The following is a 15,225-nucleotide window of genomic DNA, read 5'->3' on the forward strand; positions in this document are numbered from 1 at the left end:
TTTTGAATAAGGACAGAAACAGGGGTTGATCAACAGATGGGAGAGGGCATTATAGTGAGGATGGGATGTTCAGGACTAGGTGGGAATCAACAGAGGGTGGAGTCGCACAAAGGCTGATCAAAGTAGAAGGGTTTGGAGATAAGGAGGGAGAAGGGAGTTGGGGAATGGACCTGATCTTAGGAAAGCAATGCTGCATGGGAAGAATGAGACCTGTTTGGCAAGGTGAGAACGAAATGGACTGCTCTGTAAATAGAAAGTTGATGCTTCTGTGTAGTTTTTAATTGTTTCAGTTAAGCTGTCCCCTGTTTTTTATTTCTGGAGTATTTGGTCTTGAACTGTTAAGTCTGAACAGACTATCTAAAATAGTGGTTTCCAAACCTGTCCTAAGGTACCCCCAAGCTAGATGAGTTTTCAGAATATCCACAGTGGATATGAATAAGATAGATTTGTATATAGGGCAGGTTTGTGAACTACAGATCTCATGACTGCTATCAATGTCTTCCTTTCCTTTAATTACACAGATGTGTGTGTGTGTGTGTGGGGGGGGGGGGGGGGGGGGGGGGAGAACAGGGATCATACAGTAGCACAAGGGGAGGGCGGAATTTACAGTTCAAAATATGTTGTTGCCCTGAATACTTGGCTCTACTGGGTGAATAAACCCTGCACAAAGCTTGGCTGGAAATGCACTGAAAACTGCCAAGGGAGAACAGAAAGCAGGAAGCCTATGCTTGCTACAGAGAAGCTAAGGACCATGCAATTAGGATAACAAACCAGGAGGGATGGGCGAACTCTCCGAGAATAAAGACTCCATAGCTAGAAAGCAAAGCAGGAGACCTGTAGATACGCTGCTAGAGCTTTTCCCATGTGAGTTACAACTGTAATTTCACATCATTGCTTTAAGGAAATAATTTTGGAAAAAGCAGTATGCGAAAGCTATTTCTGTGGCCTGAGTCATAGTTAAAGCCAAATTCTGTGCAAGGAACAAAAGAACAGCTCCCGTGGTGTATTCCAAGGCAGACTAAAGACTTTTTACTTTGGCTTAACTCCAGTCTTGAAGTGAGGGCCAGCCTCCTGGAGCAAAGAAACTGCTCTATATCTATTAATGACTGCTTCTCAGCACTCTAGTAGTTGGTTACTTTAGTTTACACAGAAGTTTCACAGTGTTATGTTAAAGTTTGACAAGAATAGCTCAGAAGAAGCATCATCTTGAGTAATTCTAGTGATCCACAATACATAAACTACCCACCTGCAGCAAATCCAGCTGAAGTCTCACCCTTGGTCACATGACGTTTAATATGTGATACCATTTCAGCTCTTCGTGGAATGGTTGCTGCACAAACAATGCAGTGGTAATGGGCTCCTACTTTTACGGTAAACTAAAAGAGAAAACATGGTTTTATTTTTTTTTTTAAACCCTCTCAGCAAACATGAAGGCTATTACAAAATAAGTAACTATTCAGTGTTGGTCACTTTGCATACTGGTATCTCTCACTGATACTACACATGCTATACAACTGACCTGTCTGTCAAGACCCTTAGATCTTACTGCTACTTCAGAAGCTGCTATCTGACCGGACCTACTGACCTGATGTCTGCCAAGCTGACACCAGTGACTTCTGTCAAATTCACTTGAATCATGGTGAGCTGAATTATTTACTGTCTGTCACTTTGCATGTTGTTACCTTTGTCAGTGACTGAAGTGCATGTCTCCTCTCTCGCTGCTACTACACACACTGTATCTGATCAAATTCACTCGGACTGCGGTACACACCAAAGAAGCACCACAAAGGAGAAGGTTTTGCTCCTTTGCGTGCCTCCAATGTGGCCCTTTTTGTGCTCTCTGTTCTTCTCTCATTCTTGGCCAGGTCCACACTATGCACAATTGCTGCCCTCAGCATTTCCTGTTTACTATGGTTTTTGGCCCCCTGCCCCTGCTTACACCCTTCTTGACTGGAGAGATATCTTGTAACACTGGCCTACTGCACGATGACCACTCTATGTCCTATGGGGAGCTCACTATCTATTTTAGCATGTGTTCTCTTTTGAGATCTTGCCAGGTACTTGGACCTGGACTGGCCACTGCTGGAAACCTTCAGTCTGTCCCAGTATGGCAATGTTTATGTTCTTAGATACATCTTAACTTCTAGTCCCTGAAAAACAAATACTGTTTACTACCCAACCTTTTCTTGGGATACCGCCACTCATTTCTATGACTGAGACATGGATGAACGGGGAGTCCTATCTTGCCCAGTCCTGCCCTAAATTGCATTCCCTTCTGTTCTTGTTCTTTCTGCATGGGAAAGCGCTGTTTGTGCTGTCCTCTTTCAAACCATGGGAAATTACCTCTCATTCTTCTTACATCAACTGTCTATTGCTGCAACTCAAGGGGGTCCCCCTCCCAGGGCCGGTCTTAGCAATTGCAGGGCCCTGTGCAGATCAGTTCAGTGGGGCCCACGCCCCCTGCCCCCCCCCCCCCCCGCCTGTGCACCGCACCCCCATAAGCCATAACTTATCAGAGTTTAAAAGGAGGTTTAGAGCTCTCGGAACCCTACCTCACTCCCTACCTTGATGTGCATCCACCACACTTCAGCAGAGAGCAGCAGACAGCGGCAGCGATTTTCATATCCCATCAGCTGCCAAGCCCAGAGCCTCCTCGCTGCTGCATCCTGCCCTTGTGGAAGCAGGAAGTGACATCAAAAGGCGGCGGGATGCAGCAGCGAGGAGGCTCTGGGCTCAGCAGCTGACAGGATATGAAAATCGCTGCTGCTGTCTGCCGCTCTCTACTGAAACATGGAGGAAGCACATCAAGGTACGGAGCAGGGAGGTGTTTCGAGACAGGAGGACAGAGATGCGGGGGCCCCTGGCAGCGCGGGGCCCTGTGCGACTGGCCCTGCCCCCTCCATTTTCTGTCTTCTGTCCTCCCTCCCCCCCTTCCCCAGTCTGCCTCAACATGCATGGGATAAGCATAAAGGAATCCTGTGCCGAAGAAATGGATCCTCAGGAGCTTAGTCAAGATAGGGAGGCGGGGCTGGTGGTTGGGAGGCGGGGATAGTGCTGGGCAGACTTATACGGTCTGTGCCAGAGCCGGTGGTGGGAAGCGGGACTGGTGGTTGGGAGGCGGGGATAGTGCTGGACAGACTTGTACGGTCCGTGCCAGGGCTGGTGGTTGGGAGGTGAGGATAGTGCTGGGCAGACTTATACGGTCTGTGCCAGAGCCGGTGGTTGGGAGGAGGGGCTGGTGGTTGGGAGGCGGGGATAGTGCTGGGCAGACTTATACGGTCTGTGCCCTGAAGAGCACAGGTACAAATCAAAGTAGGGTATACACAAAAAGCAGCAAATATGAGTTATCTTGTTGGGCAGACTGGATGGACCGTGCAGGTCTTTTTCTGCCGTCATCTACTATGTTACTATGTTACCCTTAGCGGACTTTGCACCTCCTCTGGGCCCTGCTCATCTATTTTTTTCCCTTTTTTACTGTCTTCCCCTGCCCTCATGTATTCAGTTACTGTGTATTTTCTCAGGTTTACTTTCTTGTGCTATTCATCACTTCTCCTCACTATTTCTTGTACAATACTCCTCCATATTTGTTATGTTTTAGTGCAGTATTATTGCTTGTGCCTCTGCTGTATTAATTTGCTAGTTCTGTTTACCATGATGTTTCCTATGAATGACAGATAAATAATAAATAAAACCTTTCCAAGTAATAAAAATATTTTTTTTTTCAGAAACCTAGTATTCAGTAAAGGATAGGTGTGTCCCATACTGTTGAAGAAAAATTTAATTTTGGATCTGCTGAACTCCATTAAAATTCATAATGGGAGGCTCTCTCATAGATATTTCTAGAAATAAAGGTTAAATCAACAACCTGTAGAATGATTCCTCTTTATTGGAATACTGCAATACAATTGCAACTAGATGTATATTATTTATAAGGTTGTTTAACCAGCAACTTTCAAACTAAAAGTCATACAGTGTGGGATACAACATCCATTACCCTTATCTCTTCTCTCCCAATGACCAAACATTATACAAGTTCAATAAAATGTTATCACCTACAGATTTGTTTGTTGACCCTCATAAGTTCTCTCTGTGCTTGCCCCAAACTTTCTTGAATTCAGATACTATTTTTTTCTCTATCACCTTCACTACCAGACTGTTCCATGCATCCCGGACCTTTTCTGTATATAAATATTTCCTTAGGTTACTCCTGAATATAGTAACATAGTAGCATAGTAAATGACGGCAGATAAAGACCTGGATTGTTCATCCAGTCTGCCCAACAAGATAAACTCATTTTACATGGTATGTGATACTTTATATGTATACCCGACTTTGATTTGTCCTTGCCATTCTCAGGGCACAGACAGTAGAAGTCTGCCCAGCACTGTTCTTGCACTAAGTTCTTAAGCTAAAGTCGAAGCACCTTAAAATTTACACTCAAGCCCATCCATATCTATTCAGTCACAATCATGGCATAGACTGTAGAAGTCTGCCCAGCACCGGTTTTGCTTCGCCACCCAATCTCCGCTAAGATTCCGTGGATCCATTCCTTCTAAATAGGATTCCTTTGTGTTTATCCCATGCACATTTGAATTTAATTACCATTTTCATCTCCACCATCTCCTGTGGGAGGGCATTCCACGAATCCACCACCCTCTCTGTGAAAAAATACTTCCTGACATTACTCCCGAGTCTGCCCCCCTTCAACCTCAATTCATGTCCTCTAGTTCTATCACCTTCCCATCTCTGGAAAAGGTTTGTTTGCGGATTAATACCTTTCAAATATTTGAACGTCTGTATCATGTCACCCCTGTTTCTCCTTTCCTCCAAGGTATACATGCTCAGGTTGGCACGTCTCTCCTCATATGGTTTGCAACGCAAATCCCATACCATTTTTGTAGCTTTTCTTTGCACCGCTTCCAGTCTTTTTACATTTTTAAGCAAGACATGGCCTCCAAAACTGAACACAATACTCCAAATGGAGCCTCACCAACGACTTGCAGAGGGGCATCAACACCTCCTTTCTTCTGAATCTACCTCCATCCACCCTTAACTTACTGCCCCTTGTTCCATACAGAGCCATTAATAGTGATTTAAGACTGATGTAGACCTAGCCAGAATCCCTTAATTGTCCTGCAGGTTGAGAGAATATGATCCTTCAAAATGGTAGAACAAAACAACAATATTCTCAACTGTAAGAGAAATGCAAATTTCCCGTACAGCTGAGGATACTGCAACCAAGCAGGACTGAGGCCAAATATCTTCTCTATTAGCAGAAGCTACCTGCAGCAGACAATTGGCAAGTGAGTTTCCCATCTTTGTCAGCTGTGATAACTGGACAGATGATCAGACATTCTTAAGACTTTTCTGGTACAATGCAGATTTTATAATTCCTTCAATAACGGGAAGTTTTCAGGTCCCGAGGAAGCAAAGCATCCCCACACCATCACACTACCACCACCATGTTTGACTGTTGGTATGAATGTTTATGGTTTATTTATCTCTCTATATAAAAGGCAAAACCAACGTTCTATGAAGCCTCCAGCCGGAAGTGTGAAGGGGGCGAGATATCCGGTTTCCTTATGAGTGTCTGCCCCGCCCTCTCTGTAACACAGTCAGTGAAGGAAAACAGCAGAGCAGGAAATCAAATCGCTGGCTCTGTAACAGTGAAGGACTCAGACGGGGGAGGGGAGAGAGGCCAGAGGGCAGGGACACACACACTCCCACATGCACACAGAAGAAAACATTGCTAGCCCCCGTTTCATTTGCATCAGAAACGGGGCTTTTTTACTAGTTACTTAATATACCACTTCTAACACACAGTATAGCAAAGTGGTGTACAAAGGACAAAAAAAGCATCCAAAACCAAAGGAAAAAAATCCTAGAAAATGTTATGCATATCTGAGTCTCTTGCAGGCAAGACCCCTAGTCGTCAAGGAAAAGCCTTTTTAAACAAGTTTTTAGCTCGGTTTTAAAATTTTAAGGAAAACAGGCTTGTCTCTTAAGTTGCAAGGGAATGAGTTTCATAATTGTGGTCCAAGAAAGTGAAAAGCTGGTGTGTACTTTCAAGGCAAGCCCAGGCAGGAGATAGACGAGAGAGGAAGAATTCATTTGAGGAACGTAAGTAGCAAGATGGTTTATAGCATTGTTTCCCAAATCTTGTCCTGGAGTATCCTTTCCAATCAGGTTTTCAGGACATCTACAATGAATATGCATGAAAGATTTGCATAAAATGAAGGCAATGTATGCAAATCAGGTTCATGCATATTCATTGCCCATTATTGTGGCTGTTAATTGCTAGGTCAAAATTTTTCAAGTCACCTGTAGCAATTAACAGCCACTATAATGGGTAAACTGCTTCATTCTTGGCCAATGGAAGGAAAAAAAAAATCACTATTTGGGTGGTCACATCACCTGTGCCATGTGTACATCAGAAGATGCTTTCAACATTTCAAAGAAAAGATTTCAAGCATGTGTAGAAGGTTTCCTGCCCCCACTGTGGTCTGCATTTAGCAAAATATTTCAACAAAATGCTAAGCCAACTCTCAACAGGGGATGGGGGTGGGTGTGTAGTGGGACTTCCAATTCTGCTGTCGCAGAGATAAAGCAATTATGGTATACCTCTCTTACCTTGCGAACTACTTCAATGAAAAAATCATAAAGCTTCAACTCATGATACCCACTACCACAACAGACTACACAAATATCCTTGAATGTCTAGACCCAAAACCTGGAGAATGCTCAGCAGATCGATCATGGACCGACTTTGACACGCTCTCATCAAAAGAAATTTCATACTGGCTAGGAAAATATGCCAAATCGCAATGCCAATTAGACATCTGCCCTAACAGTCTAATAAGATCCGCACCCAAACAATTCAAAACAGACCTCACGAAGCATATAAACTACAGGCTTCAAAATGGACTCTTTCCTACGGATAAAGGAAACATCCTATTCACTCCGTTACCGAAAGATGCTAAAAAAAGCACGATGGACTTAACTAACTACCGACCAGTAGCATCTATTCCACTCAAGACCAAACTCATGGAAGGCATAGTGATGAAACAACTTACTGAATACCTAAATAAACACTCAATTCTGCACAAGTCCCAATCAGGATTTCAGACGAATCACAGCACTGAAACCGTACTAGTGTCCGCAATGAACTCATTCAAACAAGCAATTGCGACAGGTAACAACATCCTCCTCCTGCAATTCGACATGTCCAGTGCCTTTGACATGGTCAACCATGAAATACTAATACATATACTAGAATACTTCAGAGTAGGAGGCACAGTTCTAAAATGGTTCAAAGGATTCTTGACCACAAGATCATACCAAGTAACAATGAACGCGGACAGACCACCACCATGGATACCTAAATGTGGTGTCCCCCAGGGATCCCCTCTCTCACCAACATTGTTCAACCTAATGATGATACCTCTAGCCAAACTATTAACCAATCAAAACCTCAACCCCTACATTTATGCAGATGACATCACAATCTACATCCCATTCAAACAAGATCTAATTGAAATCACCAACGAGATCAACCAAAGCCTCCAAATAATGCACACCTGGGCAGATGCATTCCAATTAAAACTTAACGCAGAAAAAAAACACAATGTCTTGTACTCACCTCACAACATAACACAAAAAACTTCAACGCCATAATCACACCATACTGCTCTCTTCCAGTCTCACAAAACTTGAAAATTCTCAGAGTCACCATTGACCGAAACCTCACTCTTGATACCCACGTGAAAAGCACAACGAAAAAGATGTTCTACACCATGTGAAAACTTAAAAGAGTAAAACCTTTCTTCCTGAGATACATCTTCCGTACCCTGGTACAGTCAATGGTAATAAGCCATCTGGACTACTGCAATGCACTATACGCCGGGTGCAAAGAACAAACAATAAAAAAACTTCAAACTGCCCAGAATACAGCCGCCAGACTCATATTTGGAAAAGCCAAATATGAAAGCGCAAAACCACTAAGACAGAAACTTCACCGGCTTCCACTGAAGGGACGCATTGCGTTCAAGATCTGCACGATGGTACACAAAATTATTCATGCAGACGCCCCAAACTACATGCTAAACCTCGTAGACCTACCTCCCAGAAACGCCACAAGATCATCCCGTAAATTTCTCAACCTGCACTACCCCAGCTGCAAAGGACTTAAATACAAGATGATGCACGCCACTACCTTCTCTTACAAGAGCACGCAGATATGGAATGCATTACCTACAGACCTGAAAGCAATCAAAGAAACATCTAACTTTCGAAAATCTCTGAAAACATTCTTCTTCAACAAGGCATACAATGAGAACTTATAACCTCACTAAGTCCACTCAACTATGAACGCACACCTCCTATAATTACCCTAACAACTCTCTTCCCTCACCCCTTCCTAAGCGCTACACATTACTAACTGTATCCGATATCCTGCTATGACACTTATCAAATCTATGTAAGCCATATTGAGCCTGCAAATAGGTGGGGGAATGTGGGATACAAATGCAATAAATAATAATAGTAATAATAATAATAATAATAATAATAATAAAACAAGCAATTTGGAACTGTACATGCTATAACAAACAGTAATATGCTCTGGGCTACATCTGTTGTACTAACTTAAACACAATCCTTATCTAGTAAGTAGGTTAAGTAAAAATAAAATAACTTCCTCCCAAAAGAAAAAAAAAAAAAAAAAAAAAAAAAAAGTGCAGGAGTGGCCTAGTGGTTAGGGTGGTGGACTTTGGTCATGGGGGACTGAGTTCGATTCCCGGCACAGGCAGCTCCTTGTGACTCTGGGCAAGTCACCCTCCATTGCCCCATGTAAGCCGCATTGAGCCTGCCATGAGTGGGAAAGCGCGGGGTACAAATGTAACAAAAAAAAAAAAAAGCAAAATACACAGAAGGATGTTTCAGTATGAATAAAATCTTTTCCTATGTCTTATTTTCGAATGTTTTAAAATGGAACTGTAAAGTACAATGAAATAGGAAGAGAAGAAGCCAACAATTAGAAAAAAACAGAAATTTAGACCCTTGGAGGGCAGAAGCTAAATTCTCTCCTGCAAACAGATATCTGAATGGACTGACTAAATCGCGAATCCCAAAGACAGACCACATTAAGCCAGTAGTACCTGGTGAATGATACCCTATGTTGCAGCTCCCTGCCTTAGCCCTAAGGACACGTTCATAGCTGTATTGCTCTGGTTTTACAGCCTGCCTAATCAATCACTAACACAGCACTAACACAGACTGCTCAACAATTACTGTGGATTCTTTTGGATTCATATTAGGTAAATGAGACTTCTTATTAGAGATTCACTTTAAATGGAGAGTGTATAAGTCATTATTGTCTAAGATACACAATGATTAAGATATATATATATATATATATACAGTGGTGGAAATAAGTATTTGATCCCTTGCTGATTTTGTAAGTTTGCCCACTGACAAAGACATGAGCAGCCCATAATTGAAGGGTAGGTTATTGGTAACAGTGAGAGATAGCACATCACAAATTAAATCCGGAAAATCACATTGTGGAAAGTATATGAATTTATTTGCATTCTGCAGAGGGAAATAAGTATTTGATCCCCCACCAACCAGTAAGAGATCTGGCCCCTACAGACCAGGTAGATGCTCCAAATCAACTCGTTACCTGCATGACAGACAGCTGTCGGCAATGGTCACCTGTATGAAAGACACCTGTCCACAGACTCAGTGAATCAGTCAGACTCTAACCTCTACAAAATGGCCAAGAGCAAGGAGCTGTCTAAGGATGTCAGGGACAAGATCATACACCTGCACAAGGCTGGAATGGGCTACAAAACCATCAGTAAGACGCTGGGCGAGAAGGAGACAACTGTTGGTGCCATAGTAAGAAAATGGAAGAAGTACAAAATGACTGTCAATCGACAAAGATCTGGGGCTCCACGCAAAATCTCACCTCGTGGGTATCCTTGATCATGAGGAAGGTTAGAAATCAGCCTACAACTACAAGGGGGGAACTTGTCAATGATCTCAAGGCAGCTGGGACCACTGTCACCACGAAAACCATTGGTAACACATTACGACATAACGGATTGCAATCCTGCAGTGCCCGCAAGGTCCCCCTGCTCCGGAAGGCACATGTGACGGCCCGTCTGAAGTTTGCCAGTGAACACCTGGATGATGCCGAGAGTGATTGGGAGAAGGTGCTGTGGTCAGATGAGACAAAAATTGAGCTCTTTGGCATGAACTCAACTCGCCGTGTTTGGAGGAAGAGAAATGCTGCCTATGACCCAAAGAACACCGTCCCCACTGTCAAGCATGGAGGTGGAAATGTTATGTTTTGGGGGTGTTTCTCTGCTAAGGGCACAGGACTACTTCACCGCATCAATGGGAGAATGGATGGGGCCATGTACCGTACAATTCTGAGTGACAACCTCCTTCCCTCCGCCAGGGCCTTAAAAATGGGTCGTGGCTGGGTCTTCCAGCACGACAATGACCCAAACATACAGCCAAGGCAACAAAGGAGTGGCTCAGGAAGAAGCACATTAGGGTCATGGAGTGGCCTAGCCAGTCACCAGACCTTAATCCCATTGAAAACTTATGGAGGGAGCTGAAGCTGCGAGTTGCCAAGCGACAGCCCAGAACTCTTAATGATTTAGAGATGATCTGCAAAGAGGAGTGGACCAAAATTCCTCCTGACATGTGTGCAAACCTCATCATCAACTACAGAAGACGTCTGACCGCTGTGCTTGCCAACAAGGGTTTTGCCACCAAGTATTAGGTCTTGTTTGCCAGAGGGATTAAATACTTATTTCCCTCTGCAGAATGCAAATAAATTCATATACTTTCCACAATGTGATTTTCCGGATTTAATTTGTGATGTGCTATCTCTCACTGTTACCAATAACCTACCCTTCAATTATGGGCTGCTCATGTCTTTGTCAGTGGGCAAACTTACAAAATCAGCAAGGGATCAAATACTTATTTCCACCACTGTATATATATATCTTAATCATTGTGTATATAACTGAAGAGAAACAATAATAAAGAAATATGAATGGAGGAGTGGCCTAGTGGTTAGGGTGGTGGACTTTGGTCCTGGGGAACTGAGGAACTGAGTTCAATTCCCACTTCAGGCACAGGCAGCTCCTTGTGACTCTGGGCAAGTCACTTAACCCTCCATTGCCCCATGTAAGCCGCATTGAGCCTGCCATGAGTGGGAAAGCGTGGAGTACAAATGTAACAAAAATAAAAATCACATCATTGGTCATGCATCACTACATCCAAGCAAAGCCAGGAGTCTCTAGACCAGGAGAAGCAATAATAAAGAAAGAAATATCACATATATACATCGCATCACTGGTCATGTATCACTACATCCAGGCTCTTATCAGCTGGGAGAGCCGTTTACATGTGATAGCAAGGAGTCTCTAGACCAGGAAAATACAGTCCCCCTGTGCAGTACGTACATTTACTCACAGGTGAGCTCCCAATTTCGCTGTCACAGATTTCCCTTTTATAAGCCTAATAAAAAGGAAAATCTCTGACAGCAAGATTGGAAGCTCACCTGTGAGTAAACGTACGTACTGCAGAGGGGACTGTATTTCCTGGTCTAGAAACTCCTGGCTATCGCTGTAAACGGGGCTCCCCCAGCTGATGACAAGAGCCTAGATGTAGAGATACATGATCAGTGATGTGATGTATGTATATATGTGTTCTTTCTTTATTATTGCTTCTCCTAGTCTAGAGACGCTTGACTTTGCTTGGGTGTAGTGATGCATGACCAGTGATGTGATATTTCTTTATTATTGTTTCTCTTCAGTTACATATCTTAATCATTGTGTATCTTAGACAATAATGACTTATACACTCTCCATTTAAAGTGAACCTCTAATAAAAGTCTCATTTACCTAATATGAATCCAAAAGAATCCACAATTAATTGTTGAGCAATCTGTGTTAGTGATTGATTAGGCAGGCTGTAAAACCAGAGAAGTACAATAGCTTGAAGGAGATTCCCTTGTTGTCAGAGGAACATTTTCCACCAGTACTGGATCTATTTTTGAACCCCAAAGTATTGCACAGACCAACAGTATTTAGCATTGGGGGGGGGGGGGGGGGTTAACAGAAATCTCTTATGGGTTGGGGGGGGAGGTGGAGCATGAACACCACTGATTTGAACTACCACAGCTGATAGAAATAGGAAGTTCAGTTGCCAGATGTCCTCTATAGATGGCTTATGCTAATAGAGAGGATATTTTGCCTTGATTAATCCAGCTCGGCTGTAGAATCTGATTAGATGTTTGATCAATTTTTATTAAGATTCATTAAATGTCTTCATGAAGAGATTCACCCAAGGCAGTATACAACAGGTGTAGACACAGGCAACTTTCCAGACATCAGCAGTAGAAGATCTGGTGACTGAACCAACTCGTAAACAGCAGTTAAAACTTTAGACTATTTGGAAGGTTACATCTGAAAACATTCTGATACAATTGCTATATTTTCCTGACAAACTGTTTATCATATGAGCCCACTTTATTGGAACATTCTGGGAAGCTGGAAAAATTTTCAGAGGTTTCCAGACGTAATGCTGCTTTTATTAAAAAATGATCTGGTTATAAAACTCAAAGTTTGTAACTTGGAGAATGTTGCGAGAAAATGTAAGTTGTGAGTTTTAATTTTTCCAAAAACATCCAGTGATCTGTGGTAGAGAAATGTTCAGGGAAAATATATATTTGCAGGTTTTGGGGGTACTCTATGGAAGCACTGCCTCCAAATGTTAAAATGTATTATTTATCAAAGAAAAACAAACAAACAAACTGAAGAATAGGTGGATAAGGCTTAACCAAACCAGGTGGCTGACTTCACACTGGATATTCTAGATGCCTTTCAAGTTTAATAACTCTTCATGGAATTGAAAATATGCCAGTCTCATTTTCCGTTTCCTTTGCATTAGTAATAGTAAGATTTTCTACTGAAATTTTTTTCATCCTAGAGCAGTGGTCTTCAGTAACTTTTAAGCGAAGGCCATGGATGAATATCTTTCCATGCAGAGACAGTGTTGCTGACTAGTGTGTGGCAAGAGTTGTTGCTGTCTTTCTCAAACCCCCTAACCACTCTCTCTCAAACCCTTAAATTTGTGCCACCATTCTCTCTTCCATCCCCTTCCCCCATACTATCCCTAGCATTCCACTTTTTGGTTCCCATCCCCTTCCACCAGCACTTTTTACATTTGGAACTGTACATGTTATAACAAACAGTGATATGCTCTGGACTCCCAAGGGCTTTCAGAAGATCTTTACTAATTACTTTTGTGAAAACAAAGATAACCACATCAGGAGGAGCAACATAGGGAAACCTTTACTGTTTAATATATACCTGAGTTTATTAGCTACACTCATTGAAGACTTAGTTATCTTGGCCTATTATTATGCCGATGGCATCCTTCTACTTTATATTACAGATTCTCATTCTCCAGATATCCTCCTCCTTCAGAAATGCCTTTCAGCTGTTTCTTCAAGGCTTTTGGAACGCTGTCTGGTATTCATCCCATCTAAAACAGTTGCTCTATGGCTTTCTAATAGTCTTCAAGCACCTTTACTGGAACCTACACTGTCTGGATTCCAAATTCAGTTTCTTACATCGTTTAAATATTTAGGAGTAGTTTTGGACTCACATCTCTTTTTTGATAACCATGTCTCATTATTAGTTAAACTTAGGGGTTTTTTTTTGCGCTGTGTCAAATACAAGAAGTTTGTAACCTTGTGACACTCTCAGCCCACTATCATGTGTGCTGATTGTCCTTTCTTGACTAGACTACTGCAATGCAATATTTGCTGGTTTAGCAAATATTGCTGGTCAAAGCCCCATGAAACATCTTCAAAGAGTACAAAATACTATCATCAGGATACTCTGTCAAGCTCATAAATTTAATCATGTAATAACGCTATTCATCTGACATTTGTTTTCAATTCAAAATCCTTACTTTAATACATAAGGTGTGATATTACAGAGCACCCTCATATTTAGCCTCACAGTTATGACCCTATAAACCAGTGAATCCCAAGTCCAGTCCTGGAGTACCCCTTGCCAGTCAAGTTTTCAGGATATCCACAATGAATATGCATGACCCTGATTTGCATACACTGCCTTCATTATATGCAAATCTTTCATGCATATTCATTGTAGATATCCTGAAAACCTGACTGGAAAGGGTACTGCAGGACCAGACTGGGAAAACACTGCTATAAATCATCTCGCTATTTATGTTCCTCAAATGAACTCCACCTCTCTCTTCTATCTCCTATATGGGCTCGCCTTGAAAGTACACACCACTCTGCTTTTCACTTTCTTGGACCACAATTAAGAAACTCCTTCCCTTGCAACTTAAGAGACGAGCCTGTTTTCCTTAAAATTTAAAACTGAGCTAAAAACCTGTTTAAAAAGGCTTTTCCTTAAGACGAGTAGGGGACTTGCCTGCAAGGGACAGATATGCAGAACATTTTCTGGGATTTTTTTTTCCTTTGGTTTTGGATGCTTTTTTGTCCTTTGTACACCACTATGCTATACTGTGTGTTAGAAGTGGTATATTAAGTAATAAATAAACCATAATCATTCATGCCAACAAACATAGTGATGGTAGTGTGATGGTGTGAGGATGCTTTGTTGCCTCGGGACCTGAAAACTTCCCATTATTGAAGGAACTATAAGATCTGCATTGTATCAGAAAATTAAGCAGAATGTCCGGTCAACTGTCCATGTGCTGAAGCTGAAGCATATATAATTGGGTTATGCAGCAAGACAATGATCCACAACACAGAAGTAAGTCTAACATCTAATGGCTAAGGAGAAACATTAACATTTTGGACAGGCCTAGTCAAAGCCCTGACTTGAACACAATCAAAATGCTGTTGCAGGACCTAAAATGAGCAGTTCATGCACAAAAGCCTATGAATATGTCTGAGTTAAAGCAGTTCTGCAAAGAGTGGATTATGATTTCTCAACAGCAATGTGAAAGACTGATATCACATTATAGGAAGCAACCATTGCTGCTAAAGTGGGGGTGCAACAAGTTATTAAGCTTAGGAGGATTACTTTTTCACATGCGTAATTTGGGTGTTGGATAACAATGGAGAATGCATTAAAAAGGAAAGTTTTACAGTCTCCTTTCTATGGCTGTCTACGTTTCACATCTCTTTCAACTGGTCCATAC

The 15,225-nt window shown here is 42.1% G+C and overlaps 1 protein-coding gene across 1 annotated transcript in view; it reads right to left on the reverse strand.

The window, feature by feature from the left end:
* The window catches only part of TRMT1L (tRNA methyltransferase 1 like), a 283,269-nt gene that overhangs the window by 155,652 nt on the left and 112,392 nt on the right, over nt 1–15,225 (reverse strand). Inside the window, 1 exon segment of the mRNA XM_030206540.1 lies at nt 1,247–1,376. Within this exon segment, the coding sequence (XP_030062400.1) occupies nt 1,247–1,376 (130 nt within the window).

The sequence above is a fragment of the Microcaecilia unicolor genome, chromosome 6, assembly GCF_901765095.1.
Source record: "Microcaecilia unicolor chromosome 6, aMicUni1.1, whole genome shotgun sequence".
Taxonomy (NCBI): Eukaryota; Metazoa; Chordata; class Amphibia; order Gymnophiona; family Siphonopidae; genus Microcaecilia; species Microcaecilia unicolor.